At 41.8% G+C, this 21143-nt stretch overlaps 6 protein-coding genes across 6 annotated transcripts; 2 read left to right on the top strand and 4 right to left on the bottom strand.

Moving 5' to 3' along the window:
- Positions 1 to 2190: 2190 nt before the first annotated feature.
- Positions 2191 to 2879, top strand: FOBCDRAFT_209866 (uncharacterized protein). The gene is made up of 2 exons (XM_059609291.1): positions 2191 to 2527; positions 2584 to 2879. The coding sequence occupies exons 1-2, from the start codon at positions 2288 to 2290 to the stop codon at positions 2626 to 2628; spliced, it is 285 nt and encodes a 94-aa protein (XP_059466494.1). The 5' UTR covers positions 2191 to 2287; the 3' UTR covers positions 2629 to 2879.
- Positions 2880 to 3456: 577 nt separating this feature from the next.
- FOBCDRAFT_209865 (uncharacterized protein) lies at positions 3457 to 4229 on the bottom strand. Its single transcript, XM_054702545.2, is given in 2 exon segments — positions 3457 to 3927; positions 3938 to 4229. 1 exon segment carries the CDS (start codon positions 3884 to 3886, stop codon positions 3515 to 3517), a length of 372 nt encoding a protein of 123 aa, XP_054558520.2. The 5' UTR covers positions 3887 to 3927; positions 3938 to 4229; the 3' UTR covers positions 3457 to 3514.
- A 932-nt stretch (positions 4230 to 5161) lies between these two features.
- FOBCDRAFT_246369 (uncharacterized protein) lies at positions 5162 to 8662 on the bottom strand (the record flags this gene model as incomplete). Its single annotated transcript, XM_059610764.1, has 7 exons — positions 8502 to 8662; positions 8167 to 8435; positions 7519 to 8113; positions 6987 to 7335; positions 6300 to 6853; positions 5679 to 6242; positions 5162 to 5618 (listed from the first exon to the last, which is right to left on the bottom strand). Exons 1-7 carry the CDS (start codon positions 8582 to 8584, stop codon positions 5162 to 5164), a joined length of 2871 nt encoding a protein of 956 aa, XP_059463698.1. The 5' UTR covers positions 8585 to 8662.
- A 3208-nt stretch (positions 8663 to 11870) lies between these two features.
- On the bottom strand, positions 11871 to 14470 carry FOBCDRAFT_246368 (uncharacterized protein; the record flags this gene model as incomplete). Its single annotated transcript, XM_059610763.1, has 7 exons — positions 11871 to 11893; positions 12028 to 12789; positions 12842 to 13137; positions 13206 to 13646; positions 13711 to 14148; positions 14215 to 14376; positions 14424 to 14470. The coding sequence occupies 7 exons, from the start codon at positions 14468 to 14470 to the stop codon at positions 11871 to 11873; spliced, it is 2169 nt and encodes a 722-aa protein (XP_059463697.1).
- Positions 14471 to 15738: 1268 nt separating this feature from the next.
- FOBCDRAFT_194022 (uncharacterized protein) lies at positions 15739 to 16972 on the bottom strand (the record flags this gene model as incomplete). Its single annotated transcript, XM_059608769.1, has 4 exons — positions 15739 to 15744; positions 15852 to 16313; positions 16381 to 16389; positions 16445 to 16972. The coding sequence occupies 4 exons, from the start codon at positions 16970 to 16972 to the stop codon at positions 15739 to 15741; spliced, it is 1005 nt and encodes a 334-aa protein (XP_059463696.1).
- Positions 16973 to 17409: 437 nt separating this feature from the next.
- On the top strand, positions 17410 to 20216 carry FOBCDRAFT_123383 (uncharacterized protein; the record flags this gene model as incomplete). Its single annotated transcript, XM_059607768.1, has 5 exons — positions 17410 to 17531; positions 17645 to 18090; positions 18181 to 18238; positions 18300 to 19954; positions 20032 to 20216. 5 exons carry the CDS (start codon positions 17410 to 17412, stop codon positions 20214 to 20216), a joined length of 2466 nt encoding a protein of 821 aa, XP_059463695.1.
- Between the last annotated feature and the right edge of the window lie 927 nt (positions 20217 to 21143).

The following is a 21143-nucleotide window of genomic DNA, read 5'->3' as shown; positions in this document are numbered from 1 at the left end:
CCGAATCTTTTCCTCTGTGGCGTAGTGGTTAGGTGCGACTGTTACACTAGCCACTCGATGGAAATCCGCACCCGAGTCCTGGGATTCGGTAGGAAGGGTACTAGTGGCTGGCCTTAGGTAGTCTAGGGCTGACGGCCCGTGCGTTCCCGCTCCGATCTCACAACTAGACTCGGCATTTAAGCTGCAGAAGAGTGCTATAATTCCCGGTGGCCAACTTCAGGCATATAACAGAGTGAAACTTAGAAGCTTGCAAAGGGAACATGAAATGAAAAAGAAGTTGTGAATAATGTTACGCTGTTACGCTTCTCTAATATTCCCTCAAATCTCGATCCGGCCTTTGCATTAGGTCTCCTCTACTCCTCTGCACAAAGCAAGTTCGGCAGTTGTTGAATGCCGTATTTTCCCCGCGATTTTACGGCATGCGGCTTCTTCCGACCACTGAAAAAGCATCTTGACTGTCGATCAAAATAAATGGTAAGATTAGGGTTTGTGGCATAAAAGTGCATCGCTTTCTGCTAGGTCGTTTAAGGCTGAAGTGTCGTCATAGTCAAATCTCAGAAGATTGAGCAAGGACTAGGAGGACATTGAGACTTGCAAGTAATTTTTAACAAGAGTGAAAGTAATGGTCCACGATAAGAACCGTACGCCGAAACAGTACACGTTAGGGTTCCGTCCAGGCGTTAGTTTGGAGCTACTACAAGCAAAGCCAAACCATGACGTTGGACACACCTTAGATTGTGGTAAGTGGCGTCATATTCTAACGACTTCAATTCCGGTAAAAGCTGCCTTTACGCTATGATACCAGGCAGCCTTGCTTGGCCAATAACAGTGCCAAGGTGGGGTATTGGCAACCGGGTTCAGGATGTCTCATTACGTGTCAAGACGTTGCATCTCCGGCTCAGATAATATTGTGTCTATACAAAGGTAGTCGCACCTATTACAAAGATTAGTTCCTGATCCTGCCGGCTCGGTGCCTGATATATTTTTAGTGTCCAAAAGAGGCACCAGCACGACTGAAACATTCAGTTTTATAGAGCTCTTATTAAGACACCCATAAGTCGGAAGATTATAAGGCATAGCCAGGACAAGTGTTTCAGCCTTGGCAAGCAAGCTGCAGGAGCCCATGCAGGTATGGTTGATCTTCGTACACTATCGAACTTAGACACCGCGAACCTCACCAATCGAGAGGCTCTGAATCCCTTATCGTTTCTCAATAACCTACTATTCGCCGATCACTTCCTTCTTGGTCGGGCATTAATACCGGCACCTGGCAACTATGAGGGCATCAGTCAGAGCTTTCCCGGCTATGCGGAAATCACATGAAGCGACGAGCCGGGAGAAGGTGATGCTAAAGTCAAATAAGACTTCGAACAAATAATCCGGATATTAACTATCAAGCCATAAATTAGTCTTTTTGCCTTGCTGATCAACGCGCGGCTATCTGACATCATTCAGTGTAACGGTTACCTTGAGCTTGGTCTTAAACCAACGTTATTCTTACTAAAGGAATAATCGACTGAAATAATATCCTGCGAAAATATAAAAAATATACCAAATAAGGTTCAAAAGTATTATATTTACTGTCCTACTAATCAAAATGACTTCTTTTGCTAACTTCACTTAACCCTCATGGAGGAGAAGGCTAGATCAAAAACCAGAAGTACCGCTTAATGTCGTATAATCCCAGCATTCCGGTGTATTACCTCCGGCGTCTAATGCAAGTACTACAGTGACTACTCAGACTGGGACTAACATACAATCATGATGACAGCATAAATTCCCAGTGCACTCCGTAGACCCAGGGATCATCAGGGCTAAGGTTGCAACAAACTCCGAGGAGATACTGCATCCCAGCTGCGAAGGGACTCCCACATAAACTAGAACTTCCTGAGCAGTCACATGCCTCATCTACCTCCTCCCAGTAGTGAGTTTATTGCAACAATGCGACAAAGACGGTGAGGCGAGTATGGGTAAGTGGCGATAAAAATCAAGAAAAGAAGTTTCGCTTGATGTATGATAATAATTGATTAAGGAGGGGGGGCTGCAGAGAGCACTTTGCGGCAACTTCCGCAGCTTAAAGTAATCGTAAACACTATGAACTTGAACTTGAACTTGTGTTGATCGTGCTCGGCTTCGTCTATATAAACCACCTTGACTTCCACCTTGACTCAAACATTTCAACTCACAACTATCCATCGCATCCTCAAAGGCCCAAGCCTCCAAGAAATCGTACCAAGCCCCCCAGTTCAGTTTTTATTAAAATAAAAACCACTTCACAACAATCAAAATGAAGACCACTGCTCTTCTCTCCGCCCTCACTCTTGCTGTTGTTGCCATTGCCGCTCCTGCTGAGATTGAGGCTCGCGGCGGCAGCGGCGGTGGCAGTAGCGGTGGTACCTGCAATAGCGACAATCATCAGCAGGTATGCTGCAATGGCGGCGGCCTTCTGGGCCTGGCCTGTACTGTTGGAATCCTTTCAACCGGCTGCAACCAAGGCACCTACTGCTGCGACACTGGAACGGCTATTGTAAGTTCTCTTCCTTTGCAAAGTTCCGTTTGCCAAGTGGTAACACAGAAAATCAGGGCGGTCTTATCAACATCAATGCCCTCAACTGTGTTAAACTTTAGGAGAATTGTGAATCCACGATTGGGAGCTTATGGATTCGGGGGAGGGATGCAAGCAGTTTGGGAATTGGGAAATTGGCTTAAGGGGTATTGAAGTCTTTAAATATTGTCTATGGGCCTTCCGAATTCTTGGAAGCCAGCCTCTCCTTTGATGGAATATTTTATAAGGTATTAAGTTGGATCTTCAGTTTGGTAACAGACACTCTTTATATAGGCCTGGTTGATTAAGGTTAAATTGATAAGCTTGGAGGAAATTGTCCGCTCTTGTATCTTGAGTGCTAAAACTGATAACTGATTAACTATGTTTATAATAGATTTAATGGTCTCTACTTAAATATTAAAGTTGGAAGTAGGGCCTGCTTCGGCCTAACAGCCATTTAAAAATAAGCTACCAACAATTCAGCAAATGAATATGCCTGGCTTGGTTATAATAGACCCTATATATAAACCGTTTATAATAAAGTTCTATTAATTTTCTACAAACCCCCTTATCTAAAATACAAAAACCACTTAATATATTTTTGCATTAGAACTAAACTAAAGAATATTTAAAATCTATATTAAGCTATATTATTCTTCTTATAATAAAATAAAAACTAAAACTATATATATTAATAGCCCCTTGTTTATATTGATAGTGCACTGATGTTTAGCTGATTTGTTAAATCTATTACGTGCTGTGTCCTGTGACCTATTTGACCCTCTTTATGCCGCCGACGCCGATGTTATGACTTTAGGTCTTTGACTTTAGGCAACTGAACTTATATAAAACTTAATATATTTTCTTCCTACAGAACCCCGCGATTACCCCTCTTTTATCTCAGACATCGCGTTATTAAGGTTCAGTCTTCTCTAGTACCTTCTTGGCCTGCCACTGGATGGCCTTAAGCTACTTATCGTGCAAGCCGCCCAGGCGAAGGGCCTTAATGAATTCCCTTTCCCTCCGGCTTAGATTTACCTCTCTGAGTAACTTCCCTTCTAGCTTACAAAGCAGCTCTATCTCGCGATTAAGGAAGCCTTTGTTAATTAGCTGATAGCAAGGCCATAATAGCAGGAGGATCTCGCAACCAAAGATTGCTAATCTAATGCGGCCGGCATTATCCTCTTTTCCCCAGTCTATTCCGATTTCCATCGCCATATCACGAAGCTCGCCGTAATCATCTTCCTTGATAGCTTGGTCGATCATATCGATCACATCGTGGCCTTTTGTTAGATAAGGCTCATCGGGATCAGGTATCTGCAGGCTTCTTCTGAGCATCATTACGGTGCAGCTGTGATACTGTTAGCGGTTGCAATCAGAAGGTATGAGAAGTCGGATCGGATCACTTACTGCGCAGTGGATGATTTAAGCGTGCTGCAGGGGTCGGCGAAAGAGTGGCCTTTGAAGTGGGTTGCAGGAAGAAGATTGGGGCCAGCTGAAGAGCAAGGCTCTCCAGCTGGGTTATATGCAGCTAGGTTCAGGCTGCAATTAAGGCAGCTAACTATAATAATATTAACTTAATAAAGCTTTGCTTGCTGAGGGGTAATAAATATTTAAATTATATTAGACTTTGGAGATGCTTAGATATACCTTTCGAGGCTGACTTATAAACTTAAAAAAAAAATATATATATTAATAGTATTTCTATCCTAATATTTTAATAAAAGAGGGAATTTTTAAAGTCTATAATTATTTAATAATAATAATATAATATAACTTTAATATTATTTAATAGTAAAATATTTTAGTATTATAACTATTACTAATATTAATAATTAACTTATATTATTTATTTACTTATTAAATTAAAATCTTAAATATAATAAAGAAGAATACTTATTTATAATTAATATAATATATAAATAAATTAATCCTTAAGAAAGGATAAGAAATACCTAGAAATAAGTTATAAGGGTATAATATATTTAATAATATTAATAGCTATTTAATAATAGGCTAGGTATTATAATACTAATTATTAATATTATATATATCTTTTAATAGCTTATATAAAATATAGCCTTATTAATAATTATAGATTAATTAAAGCTAAATTATCTTATACTTAGGATTAAAATACTTTAATATCTATTATAATCTAACTATTATAATAATCTTTATAATTTACCTTTAATATATAAATTATACTTAAGTAATTTTATAAATATTAGCTTACTAGCTATTAATAAAACTTCTTTATAGTAATAAGCCTTATAAGTATTACTTATTTATAAAGCAACGTAATACTTTGCATTAGCTCAGCATTACGCTCTACGTTATCTGCTAATATAAACCTAGTATAGACTAGTTTATCCCTTAGAAATTACAACCATTACACTTAATCCTAGTTAGCTGTAATGCAAGATAGTAGTTTAGCCCCTCTGTTTGCATCCTTTACTCGCCCCTGCGTGCTGGCCTGTATTTGTATCAGTCTGTGCCCCTGAACCCTAACTAGTAATTTGGCCCAAACTACCACTGCCCTTCTGGTTAGGTTGACATTTTTCATCGGCTTGCGTATCTGATCGGTTCGCTTACTATATACGTTATAGACACAAACTATTCCTCAACCTCTCCGTGTTCTATGGAATACATCTTATCAACGTCGAAATACGTGATGCCAACCAGGTTTTCGATGCTTTGAGTAAGGACATTGACCCGATGATTGATCATGTTAGAAATCATCTCAACAACAGCGTAGGTCGAGTAACCAAGATCCTGTATATGTCGTATATCCAGAATCGCAGGGTCTAGCTGTGATAATCTTTTCGAAAGCTGATATAGTTTTCCGGGCTCGATCCTTCTCGGCAGTGGCTGGCCAGTTGCAACCGCACCTGAAAGCTGATAAAGAACAACAGTGATCCTCTCTTCTAGCACATTAGTTGAGGTAAGAAGGCTAGCAAGATCTTCCATCCACTCTCGTGTACGCGTTGAAGTATGGTAATATTGCGAGTGAGGCCCATGCAATGACCATGCTTGAGTGGAATATGACAAGAGAGCAATATAGTCTAGTAGCCTACTCTGAGTGTCAGTCATGTAGCACACACTGCGTTGCAGTAGTCAAAGTCGAACTTACATTCCAAGTTGTGAGATAATGTCGGAAAAAATCACAACAGGGAATTTACCTCCCAGTGTAGGTTCGTATTTCTGGAGGTAGACGTTGTGCTTGACAGATGAGTTCAAGACCATGGTCTTGTTGAACATTGCTCTGCGGGTCCGCGAAAGCAAGTGACCTTGGCTCTTCTTATCAGCCACGTCCCCCTCCGTCCCGCGAAGTCGAGCCTTCAAGGTCGTGTGCACTACTGTGTGGTAATTGCCAACTAAGTGCATAATGGCTGCCATATTCCTACGCAGGATGCCTCTAGCTGTGATGGGATACGGCAGGTAAGTGAAGAACATGGAAGCGCAAGTCCCCCACAAGACGCAAGCAACGCGTACGGCAACAACCGAATAAGGTTTATAGTAGATGACACCCGATGAAGTTGCCGCTTCGACGCCTATCTTGTTCACTTGGGTCTCGTAGCCGATTGAGAGAACCTCGGTAATAAACACGACTAACCATCCAATGATGTACCGGGGCCACCTAATCAAAAAGTACATCTGGAGGAAAGCCGCAAACCACATTAAAACAATGACCCCTCTATTTAGCGGTTAGTTGTTTCGTGGCAATTTGAATGGGGACTCAAACGTGTCTTACGCTGTGTGACCGTCTGGAATGTACCAAACTAGATAGCAGATAATCAAAGCTGCAAACGAGCCGAGGATTCGAAGACTGTAAGAAACGCCAGATTGCCCGGCAGACATATTCGCCCCAATTGCTGCAATGATGACGGACCAGATCAGGCGGTAGTGTATGAACAGCGTCTGCGTTGGTTCAAGAAAGGCGATAATAGCACACGACATGGTAGCGCAAGCTGATCGGAAGCCAAAGCTGAACTCGGGCCCCTTGAGAAATCCTTGAAATCTTTGGATCTTAACCCCGAATCTTTCGTAAGCATTAGTTGGCGGAAGGTGTTCGATGTCACGCGTTTGTCGAGTAGACTGTCCAAATACCAGCGTCACCTCCTTCTTTGAGCCTGGTCGGTCGTCATCAGCTAGAGCCTGGTCGGTCGTGTCGAAGATGCTGAGAAGCCATTTATATACTCTGCGGAAGGAGGGGACAATAAGTCGATTTCGGGTCATAACACCTTTGGCGACTATTTCGTCGGTAAACTTGCACAACTCAAGCACAGATATCCCAGCAGAATATAACTACACAGCATTCGTTAAAAACTCAGGAGCTGCAGCCAGGAGATCTTACTCACCATTTGTTGTATGTACAGGAGAAGATAGAGCTGTTGTCGATCCCTGTGGAGAATTTCAGGACTAAGACGCTCGTCGGCACCGCCTTCATTGGATCAGTTTTCAGATCTGCAGGGAGATGCCCATTATCAACCCATGCATTCAAGGAGGCAACTCTGTCCTTGGAGAAGTTATCAAGCTTTTCCTCAAGCACCTTTGAAAATTCGGGGCTACCAGGCTCATTTCCGCCGCCTTTTGATTCGGTATCGGCTAGCTTATTGACTCTAGTGCCAAGCATTCGACGTATAAAACCCTTAGCTCCTGGTCTGGGAATGAGTTCCATTTGTAGGCCGGCATGTTCAAGTCCATCATTGACAGCCTTGACCAGGTCAGATGCAGGCTCAACCAAGCAGCCAACTGCATTCTGCCATATTCTGTCATACTCTTGAAAGCTTTTAGCCTTGTCGGTGGGGTCATTTGATTCGGAGACCTGTTTTTGCTCCACTTGAGTATCGAAGGGAACCCAGCCTCCATTTTCCTCGACGCGCTTGAGAATATCTGGGAGGTGGGACATGCCGCCACTGGAAATAAAATTAGCTTCCTCACAGACATTCCAGAAAGTCAGGAGCACTCACACTGGCATTAGGATGCGTCGACACAAGTCGCTGATAGCATCCAGATCTTGGGTACGGAGCTTTCCCCAAGCAATCTCGCGCTTCGCCATCACCAGCTCTTCATGCATCTTGGTGTATAGCTCTTTAACGCTGGATACTTGCTTTTTTAAACTTTTTTCAGCTTGGTCGCGTCGCCCTTGCGCATCAGCCCCATCGTTGCTGTCACTCTGTCTTGCACTCTGACCGGAACTTTGACCTGAAATCAACGGAAATGTAGGAGTTGTTGATAGTTGGGTTAGATAATTGATGGATTCGCTCAAAGCTCGTTGTGTGCAATGAAAATATTTCTCTTGAACCTCAAAGATCTCCGTCCGGCAGGTTGTAGGGTAAAAGAAGAGTCCAGAAAAGAAGGATATGGCTATACCGGTGTAGTAACAACGAACCGTGAGGTATATCAGATCCCAGCACTCTTTCCAGGTGGTAAAGACTGAGCAAGAGGTGAATTGCACGATCATGAAGATGTTGTACAATATCGTGGGAATAAGGAGCGCCGGGAATCTTGCTTGAATACTGTTACTCACCCAGATGTGAAAAGTGAGCCAGATAGCGGTGATTGCTGGAATGTGTTAGGACAAAAGTATTTGTTGGGTTCAAGCTTCCCTGTCTTACCACTCTGCGATGAATTATACGCATGTAAGCCGTTTGGGTCAGTGTGGAAGCGGGCTTGCAACCCCGACCACGTTGCCAACATCGCTAGTGGGATAGCTATGGCAGTCAAGGAGCATATTCCAAAAGTCAATTCAAGCAGTTTCGCACGTGGCAACACGTTTACTGTGACAACTGCAATAATAGCAACTAGAAAACCTAGTGAGGTAAACGTTTTTGACACGGGAGTGCTTTGATAGAACGACAACGAGATTGCCACCGGTATCGAACCCCTATACTGTTATATCAGTCTGGGCTTAACTAAAAACATCTATAGAGCAGGCAACTAGAGAACTTACTTGAACATGAGCATTAAAATCTTACGATCAATACTGAGGGACTTCCATCCTGACTTCAGACGCTGTCCGACAGATACTGGCATGTCTAGATCTGTTAATATGCAAGACTTAATCTCTTTAAAAGTTTAATAAACAGAATGCGAGTATAGTCCTTAGATAAACATTTACAGGTGGCTTCTAGGAGGTATATGTAGGCGATGTCGCGGATATTCCGGATGTCCCGGCTTGACGTGAGTGGCGTTCCGAGGAACGGGAGAGTCGCACGGCGATTAACTCTGAGGTCACTCTGACTGTACGACCCAAGTGGTTACGTCACGTGTACCCCACAAAACCCTATGCAAGGTGCCAGCCCCAGAGGACCCACCTAACCTACATCAACTGAACAACGCTCTTATTATATTAGAATAACGGATATTAGAACGCATTAGCCTAAGAATGTAGTAGCCTAGGAATAACTCATCGTAGCGACTTGTTAAACCGAGGATGTATAAGGAGTAAGATTGGGATCTGCACTGTGTTTCCCTCTTCTGCATTGTGTTATTCTATCCTGCACCTTAGAAACAAAGCAGGGCAAAGTCACCTAATAGATTATATTTTAAATAGAAATAGCATAGAGTATTTACCTAAAATAAGAGCAAGATCTAATATTTCTTTTTTTTTTTTAAGTTTATAAGTTAGCCTTAAAAGCTACATCTAAGTATCTTTAAAGTCTAATATAATTTAAATATTTCTTACCTCTTAGTAGGCAAAGCTTTATTAAGTTAATATTATTATAATTAGCTGCCTTAATTATAGCCTAAACCTAGCTATATATAACCTAGCTAGAGAGCCTTGCTCTTTAGCTAGCCCTAATCTTCTTCCTATAACCTACTTTAAAGGCCACTTTTTTACCAACCCCTATAGATACTATACTTAAATTATCTATTATATTTTTATAGTAAGTAATCTAATCTAACTTCTAATTATAATTACTAATAGTATTATAGCTTTATTATTATAATACTTAGAAGAAGCCTATAAGTACCTAATCCTAATAGGTATTATTTAATAAAAGGTTATAATATAACTTATAAAATTAAGTAAGGTATTAAAAAAGATAATTATAATAAGCTTTATAATATAATAATAAAAATTAAAATAAATTAAGGAAAAAAAAATAATACTAATTATATTAAATTAGTAATCTTCAGTTATAAGATCTTCTTGCTTTTATAGCCTTATTATTAGCTAATTAATAAAGGCTTCCTTAATTATAAGATAAAGCTATTTTATAAGCTAAAAGAGAAGTTACTTAGAAGGGTAAATCTAAGCCAGAGGGAAAGAGAATTTATTAAGGCCTTTTGCCTAGGCAGCTTATATAATAAGTGGCTTAAGGCTATTTAATAGCAGGCTAAGAAGATACTAGAGAAGGCTAAACCTTAATAATATATAAACCAGGCTAGTTATAGTTATAGACTATAAGAGTATAATTAAGATAAGGGGGATAATATATTGTAATATAGATAGAAGAGGGGTAATTATAAGGTTTAGGAAGAAAATATATTAAGTTTTATATAAGTTTAATTACCTAAAGTTAAAGACTTAAAGTTATAATATTAGTATTAGTAGTATAAGGAGGGTTAAATAGGTTATAGGATATAATATATAATAGACTTAATAAATTAATTAAATATTAATATACTATTAATATAAATAAGAGGTAAGATTTAATATAATACCTTAAGAAAGTAATAATTCTAATTTAAAGGGATTTATAAGCTTATTAAAATTAATAATTCTTTTTATTATTATATTAATATATAAAATATTTTTATTAGTAGTTTTATAGATTTTAATATATTAGTACTTAATAGAATTTATTTTATTAATTAAGCCTAGTTTGTATTAAGTTTATTAATAAGAAATATAATTAAGATTAAAATATATTAAATTTATAAATTAAGTAATTTAATTAAATTCTATTAATATAAGACTTATAAGTATAATAAAAAAGATAATACTTACTTTTATAATTTAATATTAAATATACCTAATTATAACCCTAGTTTAAACTACTGCTTTTTTACTAATTTTACTTTATTTATTCTTATATATAAGATTAATTAGTTATATACTATACTACATGCATTTAATTAATAAAGCTAGTTATAACTTTAGGTTAATTTAACTTTTACTAACTATCTTATATAAAAGTTAACCTAATTCCTTTAGTATAATTTCTAAACCCTGCCTTTACCCTGCATTTATCTTAGAACTATATATATAGACTCCCCTTACTATTTCAGGAGCAGCTCCCCTTAATAGCAATAACCCTTTTAAATACATTAAAGAGCTACTCTATATATATAACTAAGTTTAGAAAGGCAGTAAGGAAGGCTGCCTAGTCTAACCAAAGGTAATAACCTTCCCTTAGGCCCTTTTCTAGGTCTTTAAGACCTAATAGCTTAAAATTAACCTAGTTTAAATTAATTAAACTAATATAATGCCTCTAATTTATATAATTAATTAACCAGATTAGGTTATAATTAAAGATAGCTATTCTAATAAGGTTAAATTTATATCTTAATAAGAAGTTCTTCTTAATAGTAGTTATTATTATATAAATCTCTTTAAGTTCTTTTTTACTAGTTATATCTAAGGCAGGCCTAATAGCTAGATTAAGGTTATAATTAGTTATATAATAGGCATAATTATATAACTATAAGCTATTTTATATAGTAGGTATTAAGGCAGTATAGCTATTAAGCTATTAGTAAGAAGGGTTAAAAGCCAGGTTAGGAAACTTACTTTATAATAAATAGACTAAATATAGTATTATCTTAGTTCTTTAGGTAGGATAAAGAAAGAAGGGTAATTAACTGCTAAGAGGTAATTAGTATTAATACTGCCTAGTTAAGGTAATAATTATATTATTAAAGCAGATAAACCTTATATAATTTTAAATTCTATAATAATAGCCTACTATAGGGGTCTTACTATTTAAGCCTTTATAAAAAGTTAAAAAGCTTAATAGCCCTATATAAGGCTGATAGTAAGGGAAAAAAAAAAAAAAAAAAAAGAAAACTTAATTATAAATTATATTAAATAAAAGAAATAAAAAAAATATTTAATATACCTTTAATATAGAAATATTATAACCCTAGCGATTTAATTATTTTAACCCTACTATTATTGGATTAATGCCTATGATTACAGCTAATCCCTCATAATTAATACTAATTCCCTAAGATCACCACTAATTCCACGACAACCTCACTAGTTAATATTTACCTTCACTAGTATGTAGACCACATTCATTAGCACTTTATAGTATTAGCTTACCAGCTATTAATAAAACTTCTTTATATTAATAAGCCTAATAAGTATTACTTAATTATTAAGACACGTAATAACTAATAACTGCTTAGTATAACGCCCTATACAATCTGCAAACATAACCCTAGTACGGACTAGTTTAACTGTTTGGAATCCCGATCATCACATGTTAAAGATATATAAATTATCTAGCGAGATTCAATAAAAATACCTGGCTCGTCCCAGGAGACTAATCCAGCAAGCGTAAACATGGAGTTCATAAAATCGCCGTCGGCCACGTAGTCAGTCTCTCGACGAGGTGTTAAATCAGAACTTTCAGCTTGACCTGCCATTGGCACAGGGAACAAGTTATGAGATGTCCCTTCGTCCCCCACGCCTATGTTGGCAATCTCGCCTTGATAACCACCGTCGATTGATGTTAAAACGGTACCCGAGCTTGCTTGTAACGATGAGCCATTACTACCAGGCGTGGCAGGTTTGTAGTTTGTTTTTAGACGAGCCAGAATCGCTCCAAAAAGCCGTGCCTGGACCTCGGCAGGGTTACTCGACCGAGCTTTTCGTTTGGCGTTTAAGACAGATACTTCCTCCTCTGTGTGAAGAGATCTGGCGGCAATTGAATATAGATCGCTGATTTCAGTAAGCGTTTCGAATGCATTGCGTGTCGAAACAAGTCGTTGATGACGAAATTGGTTCAGAAGCTTCAGTACCATCATAGCAGAGTAACCTGTCATTAGATAAGCAGTATCCCAGAGAAAGTATAGAATATCTAAGTGTCCCATCTTAATCATGTGCTGTAGCACACCTAAAGCACATGAAAAGCAGAGTTGCATTGTGCCTTCGACAGCACCACTGTAAGAGATGTCAGACTTCTCGATGAGTAGAAGTCGATGCAGGAGAACAGAATTAAAGTAGAGCCGTGTATAATCTTGGAAAAATAGAGTCAGGTGAGATTGAAAAGGTTCAGAGTCGGGTACTGTTCTGCGGATTAGTAATGCATCTGTAATAGAAGTGACATTATAACTAACATTCCATGAATTTCGAGCTCCAGTATTGGCCCCACTCGGTCACGGCAACGTTGAAGGCTTCCATAGCTTTCCGAAAAGACTGAAAGCTTGTAGATGCTGAAGAAGGATCTTGTGCTTCTCGCAAATTCGTCATTGCGTCCAGGACAGGGCAAGATATCTGTGTCAGCTCGAAAGTCCCAACGACTTTACTATCCCCTTGAGGATAAGCCCATGTTTCACAAGACAACCACCCTCGAGCCCCTATCTCTTTGTTGATCATTTCCATAGCAACTGGTCGGCCGGTGAAGAGGCTTGAACTGTGGGTGTAATAGGTTAATGTCTTGAACCATTTTTTTTTTTTTTTTTTGGAATGTCATCAACTTACGATCGGTCGAGATTGCCTAATGCCAGCCAAAGCCTCTCTTGATCTCGCTGTTGCCGAGCCAGGTTGACTTGTGGATGGTCAATAGCCTGTGGCTTACATGCGAAGTCCATGCCACCCCGGAATTTATTCCACCCGGCAGAAGCTGCCATTCGTATCGCGAAGCCCAGCAGAGTATAGCCCCGAGTATCATTGACGTTTTTCCAGTGATATACACACACTATCGCCCAAATATTCTCAATAGCAACGTCGCAAGTAAGCAACACTTGAGCCAGAAGGGTATCTGAATGCTTTTGAACGGCTACGTAAGATTCTGGTTGGAGAACCCTTGCTGATATAGCCAGAATCGTAGAGAGGAGTAGGGGGGACGTCTCTCGTGTATGTGAGAATGTGTAAAGTTGAGGGTCTAGTAGACCGACAAGAGGGTTAAAGTGTTTAAAGAACCTACACCCAGAGTCAATATAACAGAGCCTATGATTTGCAGGGGTCGAAAGGAATCAGGCCTTACCCCTCGAAAAGATACTCGGCAGATGGTTGACTTAAAAGACGAAGATGAATAGGGTCATCGCCCCCTTCCCACATTCCGTCATCCGAATCAGTGCCTAATTCTGTATTATTATTTTCGGCAGCAGCTAGAAGCCCCTTCTCAGGGTCGAGGACGGAATTGAGAGAAAGAGCTCGAGTGTCGTCCAGAAGCGAGATAAACGAAAGAGGTATAGAGGGGGCTTCGCTAGTCTCTCGTTGAGGCCTCATGGATTCAGAAAATAAAGTCTCGGCACTCGAAACAAATGCATGGTCGCAGGAGAGCATGCTACTGTCGTTTATTTGTGAATCGCGACCTGCTATTTGAGCTCCGAGAGGAGCTCTGCTATCGCTTGAACCTGGCAATCGTCCATTGGAGAGGTGATTGTCATCGTTACTTGTCACGCCATTCAGGTCTCGGAGCCTGTGCACCTTAGCTCAAATACTCACGGCCTCCTCGGCGGATGTTACATCATCATCTTAGGCATACCTTTCGTCCATCTGCTCTCGGCGCCAAAGCCCCCGGCGATGTGGCTCATATACACAATCCCTTTCTAACCTGGCACAACGGTCGCATCGACTATTTTCTACGTTTGACTTTATGCACTTCGTCTTCGCCCGGTGACATGTTATACATGCGACACCATATGGTCTACAAAATGGTTAAAGATGCAATCTCTATGTCATTGGGTCACTTACCTCCGATTTTTGGAAGACCCAGCCTGATGAGTGCCTGCGTGCGTCATCGAGTGCGGCAGACATAGATAGTCTTCTTCTATGAGGCCAGAACTTAAGGAGTCTTCCGTTTGTGAAGGGTTACACCAGGCTGTAACACGAAAAGCGAATTGTTTAGTTGTGTGAGTTGTGAGGTTCCTGGAGGGAAGTCGTTGGGGCAAATTGATTATTCATCATTCTCTTCGCCCAAAAATCTTATCTTTGCATTTCTGTGCCAGAGGAGTGGGTGACAAGATCAAGCCCGCCCCACTTGGAGCATTATCCGTTGGCTCGAGCCGGGGGTGGCCAACTAAGCTTGCTTAGTTGGGCACAATAAGGTGGGACCCGATTTTTGGTGCGTTTTGCGGCATTTTCAATAATTCATCACTCTTATCGCGTTTAAAAGAGGGAAAATCGCTAAAATCATTAAATTAAAGCTTTTTGTGATAATATAATTGCCATTAACTATATCTGACTGAAGGAAATAGCTGCTGCGGCGCCTAATTAGTACCTGAATTGAGAACGCCTTCCCTTACAAATTCAGGGGTTTCTGTTGAACAGGTGCTGGAGTCTCATGTGCAAGCAGGGATACTTTAAAATTAGAACCTTAAAGGAAAGGTAAAAACTCTAAGGGATAGAATTCAACACAACACAACATGAATATCCCAATCTGGATCAATGGACCGAATACACGTACTGTCTAATACAATGTTGTATTTACCAGTGGGCTACTTTAAATTTTAACCGAAGTTACGTCCAGTGATGGGGCGGAGGTGTCTAAAGGTATACCAAGCAATTAGTATCCACACATCAACGTAGCACATGATAAAAGTCGAGTATTCTGTAAAACTCGTCTAGAGAAATGCGAACTCTTACTCAGGATAGCACACACAGTGCAGCAGGAGGAGAAGGGGTTGCCACTGACTGGCACTGAAAATAGACCGTCGTACACCCCAGTCTTATCTGCTTGTATTATAGAGAGATAAAGCCACAGCGCACTCGAGCAGGGTATTAACGTTAGCTTAATTCTTAACTCACTAAGGTGCCGAAACATACACTTCATGACTTTGGTACCCCTACTTGATACTCTACGTGACTATAAGACGAGCTCGTTTTTTTATCATAAAGCCAGCGGCAAGGTTGATTGACTTATTGCTAGTCGGGTTGCTAGTTAGGCAAGCAACGCTGTTGTCTTCGGTAGGAGCTCGCGGTCTCCACTGTGAAGTTGTTTCTCAAACTTCGACCGCCTTTACTACTGGCCCCTCAATTTTCTTTATTTTGCGGCCTTCCCACCACGACATCAAACCTGCAAACATAGCAACACAGCAGCCTAGTGCGATGAAAGTTCCGGTGGCCCATGTCTGATGATCTTATGTCAGTTTTGCACGATATTCACTTCCGAACGCCACTTACAGGTCTGTTGATTCTATTATATGCCCACATGTAATAGCATAGGATGGCTTGCAGAATCGTGTTCAGCACCATCATCCAAATGATGAATCCTAGCTTCCACAGCGGAGTTGGCGGTGCTTGCTCACCAGTAAAGGTCACAATGTGCACAGCACCATCAGTTTTGCTTGTCGAAGTCATTTCTAATTCATTTTGGTCAGCGCAAGTCGGCGGTGGACGAAACCAGGACTTGTTTTGTTCAGCAAGCCTCTTCATTGAATCTTGATTTTCAAAAAAGGTCGCCCTTATAAAAAAAAAGAGATCACGGAAGCGCCATGGCGCAAGCCCAAACCCTGTTACGCAAAATAATGCGTTAAGAATTTGACTGTCAATTTCTAGCCATTTCTTGCGGGGGGAGTTAACATCATTAGCGCTTGGGTGGTTCATAGCAGGTGCCGCATTCAGCAGGAGAAAGAAAAGCATGGCCTGTATAGGAGTTAGTCGCAGAATGAAAGGTAAGTTATTTTCGTTTCCATATATGTCGTCTACTTACTCCCCATGCCTACGTCGGTGACTTAGTATTCTATCAAGCGTGTGCTAGCAATTCCTGGACTTACGACAATATTGAGGAAGTAAATAGTAACGAGAAATCCGGACGGGGTTTTAAAGAACTTCCAAAGGGCTTTCAAACCATGAATGATTGTCCGTCCCCAATTCTCCTTCTCGCCGCCCTTGTGCCGCTCATAGAGGCTCTGTCGCCGTTGGCGCGAATGACGATGACTTTCTTCCAAAGTTTTAGGATCTCTTCTGGGACCGGTGACTTCCTCCGGCATGGCATTTTCTGTGAATGGTGCCTTGTTGAATACAGGGTTCGTGAACACAGGTCGCTTTGTAGTAGAAGTCGCCAGTGCCCACTCGCCGTCATGATTCTGTACTGCAAAACGGGCCGAGTGGCCCTGCGTGTTAAATGATATATTTGAGCCTCCCATTTCAGGGTTACGGAGCTCTTCGAGGTTTGGTGCTTGAGCTATGGCTGTACCTGCTGCCTGCCACACACCTAACTGAGGATTTGCATTTATGATCGAGACAGAAAGGGTGCGAGCGCGACCGACGGGGCCATCACCTCTGTAAAGTTGCTTAGCCATAACAGGTGTCTAGATTTACTCAATCGAAGGAAATTACTACGCAATGCAGGCCTATGGGTTGGGGCTGCCGATTTTAAGAGGCTTCTAATCGCTTCTTGATGGCCGCGAAGAGGCCAAGGCTTGGGGAATAATCGCTGGCTTTACTCACTTTTTAAGCGCCATGCTACATAAGCAGGCCGAGCGGACCCACAATGGATGACTGTACTTTTAAGAGCACACATTATTGATCACTCAGCAATAAGGCGCCAACTTAGAGTGATTGGCTGCCATCAACCTCAGTGATGGTAATTTATATATGTAACTTATCTGACATCACGAATATTCCGGATATCAATTCATGTACCCCCTTGCCGCGAGCAGAAATCAGTTCATCAGTCTTGCTTTCATATCAATCGTTCTTAAACCGACCATTTTCACTAGTAAAAAAAAAAACGAAGATGCCCCCTGGAGGGATCAAGTCCGATGGGACTGGGCACATCGCTCTCGATGATGTCGAACATGCACCGTCTGGCAAGGTCGCGTTGATGTCCGTTTTCACGACAGCCCACAAGTACTCAAAGTATGGTGCGAGCGGTTCCAGTCCAAGTTTGGCAGAGACGCAGCAGAAGCGCCACTTTCACAGGCCGAGACGACATGTGGGAACGCTGCCCCCGGGATTTCTAAACTGGCCAGCCCACGCCTCAACATTGCCATTCATGTTGTTGGCTCTCGCGGAGATGTTCAACCTTTCATCCCAATCGCCCAGATGCTGTCTAGGCCACCTTTCAACCATCGAGTGAGGATCTGCACACATCCTGTTTTCAAGGACTTTATTGAAGGACACGGTATTGAATTCTTCAGTATCGGCGGCGATCCGGAGGCTCTCATGGCCTACATGGTGAAAAACCCAAGTTTGCTGCCGAGTCTTAAGAGTGTTAAAGATGGAGATATTAGTAAGAGGCGCAAAGAAATGTGGGAGATCATGCATGGCGCATGGCGCAGCTGTATCGAGGCTGGTGATGGAATGGCAGGCCCGATAAAGGCAGCCAATATACAGTCGCCTAAAGATCTCTTTATTGCCGATGCTATTATAGCTAATCCCCCATCTATGGCTCATATACATTGCGCTGAAAAGCTAGGTATACCATTGCATATTATCTTCACTATGCCGTGGTCACCCACGGAAATATTTTCACATCCCCTAGCTGCTATGAGTTACGGTGATGCAGATACAGCAGTGGCTAATTACCTGTCTTTTATGATGCTTGAGCTTCTGACGTGGCAAGGGTAGGTTGTGATAAAGAATTTGCGGATATTTATCTTATGCTGACATAATTATCTGAGGCAGGCTTGGAGACCTAATCAATAAGCTCCGCACCCAGATATTACGCCTTAATCCGATCAGTCCTATGTGGGGGTATCAGCTTCTCTCTAGGCTCCGTGTGCCACATAGCTATCTATGGTCGAAATCTTTAATTCCCAAGCCGTCTGACTGGGCCTCTCACATCAATGTCACCGGCTTTTCATTTTTACCGTTGGCATCCTCTTATACCCCCCCGCCAGATCTAGTCACGTTCCTAGAAAAGGGTACCCCGCCCATATATATCGGATTTGGCTCAATAGTGGTTGAAGACCCGCAAGCTCTTAGGAACTTAGTCTTTGATGCTGTCAAACTTGCTAACGTTCGCGCTGTCGTCTCTCAGGGCTGGGGCACGCTAGGCGGTGAAGACGTTGGCGTACCAGAAAATCTATATCTTATTGGCAACTGCCCTCACGACTGGCTCTTTCAGCGCGTTTCTGCTGTTGTGCATCACGGGGGTGCTGGCACCACGGCTGCAGGTATTGCTGCTGGGCGGCCTACTGTTGTTGTTCCCTTCTTTGGCGACCAGCCATTCTGGGGACAAATGATAGCACGAGCAGGCGCTGGTCCAACTCCAATACCTTTCAAGAAAATGACAACAGAGTCTTTAGCGGCAAGCATACTATTTGCACTCAATCCAGAAGTTAAAGAAGCAGCACAAAGATTGGCACAGATCATTATGCAGGAGGACGGAGCCAGCAATGCAGCTATGGATTTTCTAAACCGATTAGATGTCGACGAACTACGATGCGACTTATGCCCAGACAGGCTGGCGATATGGAAACATAAGTCAACCGGCACTCGTCTCAGCGGTTTCGCCATGACCTGCCTAGTCGACAAGAAGCTAGTCCAGCCGAACGACAGCAAGCTCCTTCAGCACAGGCACTGGTATGTTAATGAGGGTGCTGAGCACCCTATAATCGGTGCTGTGGCAGCTGCCTCCGGACTTTTCACAGCTTTAGGTACGGCAGCAAGTGACTATCATGGCCGCCTAAAAGGGCGCCATAGGCCGGTAACGTCTTCGAGCGAGATGCTTCATCAACCTTCATCATCTCCGACCATTGTCGATGAAGGTGCAGAATTTCCCACGTCCTCAAGGGATAATACCAAGGACCATGATGGGATCCTCAAGGGATTCTTGTATTCCAATCCACTGACACCCATGGAGATGGAAACCATAGCTTACAAAATAGCTACCAAGTCGCTTCGTACAGCCGAACCTGATGTTGCCAAAACTCAGAGAGCGCCAACAGTGTATGATAAGCAGAAAGCGGCTTGGCGAGCACAGGAACAAGGTATAAATGGCCATGCGTACTATATCGCACGCGCCACGGGACGATTTGCTGTCGACGTAACCAAGGCAAGCCTGAGAGCGCCTGTTGCGCTTTTTTACAATGTTGCGAATGGCTTTCACAATTATCCCTCGTACAGTTTCGGCGCGACAGAAGTACGACGGCGTGGGGAGATCACCGGTTTAGGAAGTGGTCTCCGGGTTGCAGGCGAAGAATTCGCGCTGGGATTCTGGGACGCCTTTAGCGGTCTTGTTATGAAGCCATACGAGAGCACGAAGGATGAGGGCGCAAGGGGGTTTAGCAAAGGCGTGCTCCGTGGCGCGAGGGGCTTTGCATATAATCTCGGAGCTTGTGAGTTTCCCATTGTAATCTGGCCACCTCAAGAACGACAAACTGCCTGCACAACGCAATGCTAATAGAAGTAACAGCAATATTTGCTGTACCAGGCTACGCCCTCAAGGGTGTTGAAAAGGAGCTAGCAAAGCATCGGCTTACTAAATTGAAGAGCGAGGTGTTGTTAATCAGATTGAGACAGGGTATAGAGGATTTTCGAACCGCTGCTCCAGAAGAAAGGGCTGCAGTGGTGACATTATGGGAATCAAGGCGTAGATAGTTTTCTGTTCCACCACTAGATATTTTGAAGTACTTCGAAATAGCTAGAAATAGTCTAATATACTTATTGTACAACGTATGGGATTAAATCTCTAAATTTGCTTGTTTTTATCCATTGAACTGTGCAGTCAAGGTTAGCCGCTGCTGTAAAGCTCGTCTTACATCAAAAAAAGAAGTGCACATCATGCCAGGCTGTTTGTTCTCTTGTCCAAGGTATGATAAGTGGGTAAACACAACTATAGCCTGATCCACAATGCGACTTTCACATCTATTTGCTGCAATCGAATGCTGTTCTGTACTCGAAGCTTAGGGTAGGCCACCAACACATTTGTGTCCATGCCAGGACGTGATGGAAACCATGCTGACAAAGTCTCAACCCTGAACGTGAACACTCTGATGATCCACATCCCATGCTTACCTTGATCGGATTGCTGAGATATCAAAAACGGCCTTGCAATCCTAGTAACTCGATGTTGCGATATCGGTTATTCACCTGTAAGATTGGGTTGAAGATGAATTTATTTGCCCGCGCGAAGGAACGCTGATTGGTTTACCACGGCAAAATATGTGTCTGTGTGATGTTTGGTATTTTAAAATAAGTAAGCCCAAGCTGCCCCGCTTGGCTAAACAAGGTATACTCCATCAAATGCAAGTCGGGTCGTAGATAATCAGCCCGAGTCGGGGTTTCTCACATAATCAACCCGGATACATCCCTGTTACGTTTTATACGGTACTATTTCGAATTGACTCAGAAAGACAATCGCTTCAGCCCGACTCCGGTGTACCTCTACATGCACTCCTTTTGTGGTTACGAAACAGCCCGGGTTCCTCTCACAAATTAGCAACCCGATTTAACTTAACATGACTCATAAGCCTAGCACCTGTCGAGCCTCGTAATCAGACCAAGCAATATTTCGGGATAAGTTCA

Source organism: Fusarium oxysporum, chromosome I (genome assembly GCF_013085055.1).
Source record: "Fusarium oxysporum Fo47 chromosome I, complete sequence".
Classification (NCBI taxonomy): domain Eukaryota; kingdom Fungi; phylum Ascomycota; class Sordariomycetes; order Hypocreales; family Nectriaceae; genus Fusarium; species Fusarium oxysporum.
This window is presented reverse-complemented; position numbering and strand designations above follow the sequence as displayed.

Bases quoted from the DNA above. Each gene is read 5' to 3' on its own strand.
- FOBCDRAFT_209866 (XM_059609291.1), top strand. From the start codon at position 2,288: ATGAAGACCACTGCTCTTCTCTCCGCCCTCACTCTTGCTGTTGTTGCC. The intron at 2,528-2,583 runs GTAAGTTCTCTT...ACAGAAAATCAG, and splicing joins GCGACACTGGAACGGCTATT to GGCGGTCTTATCAACATCAA.
- FOBCDRAFT_209865 (XM_054702545.2), bottom strand. From the start codon at position 3,886: ATGATGCTCAGAAGAAGCCTGCAGATACCTGATCCCGATGAGCCTTAT.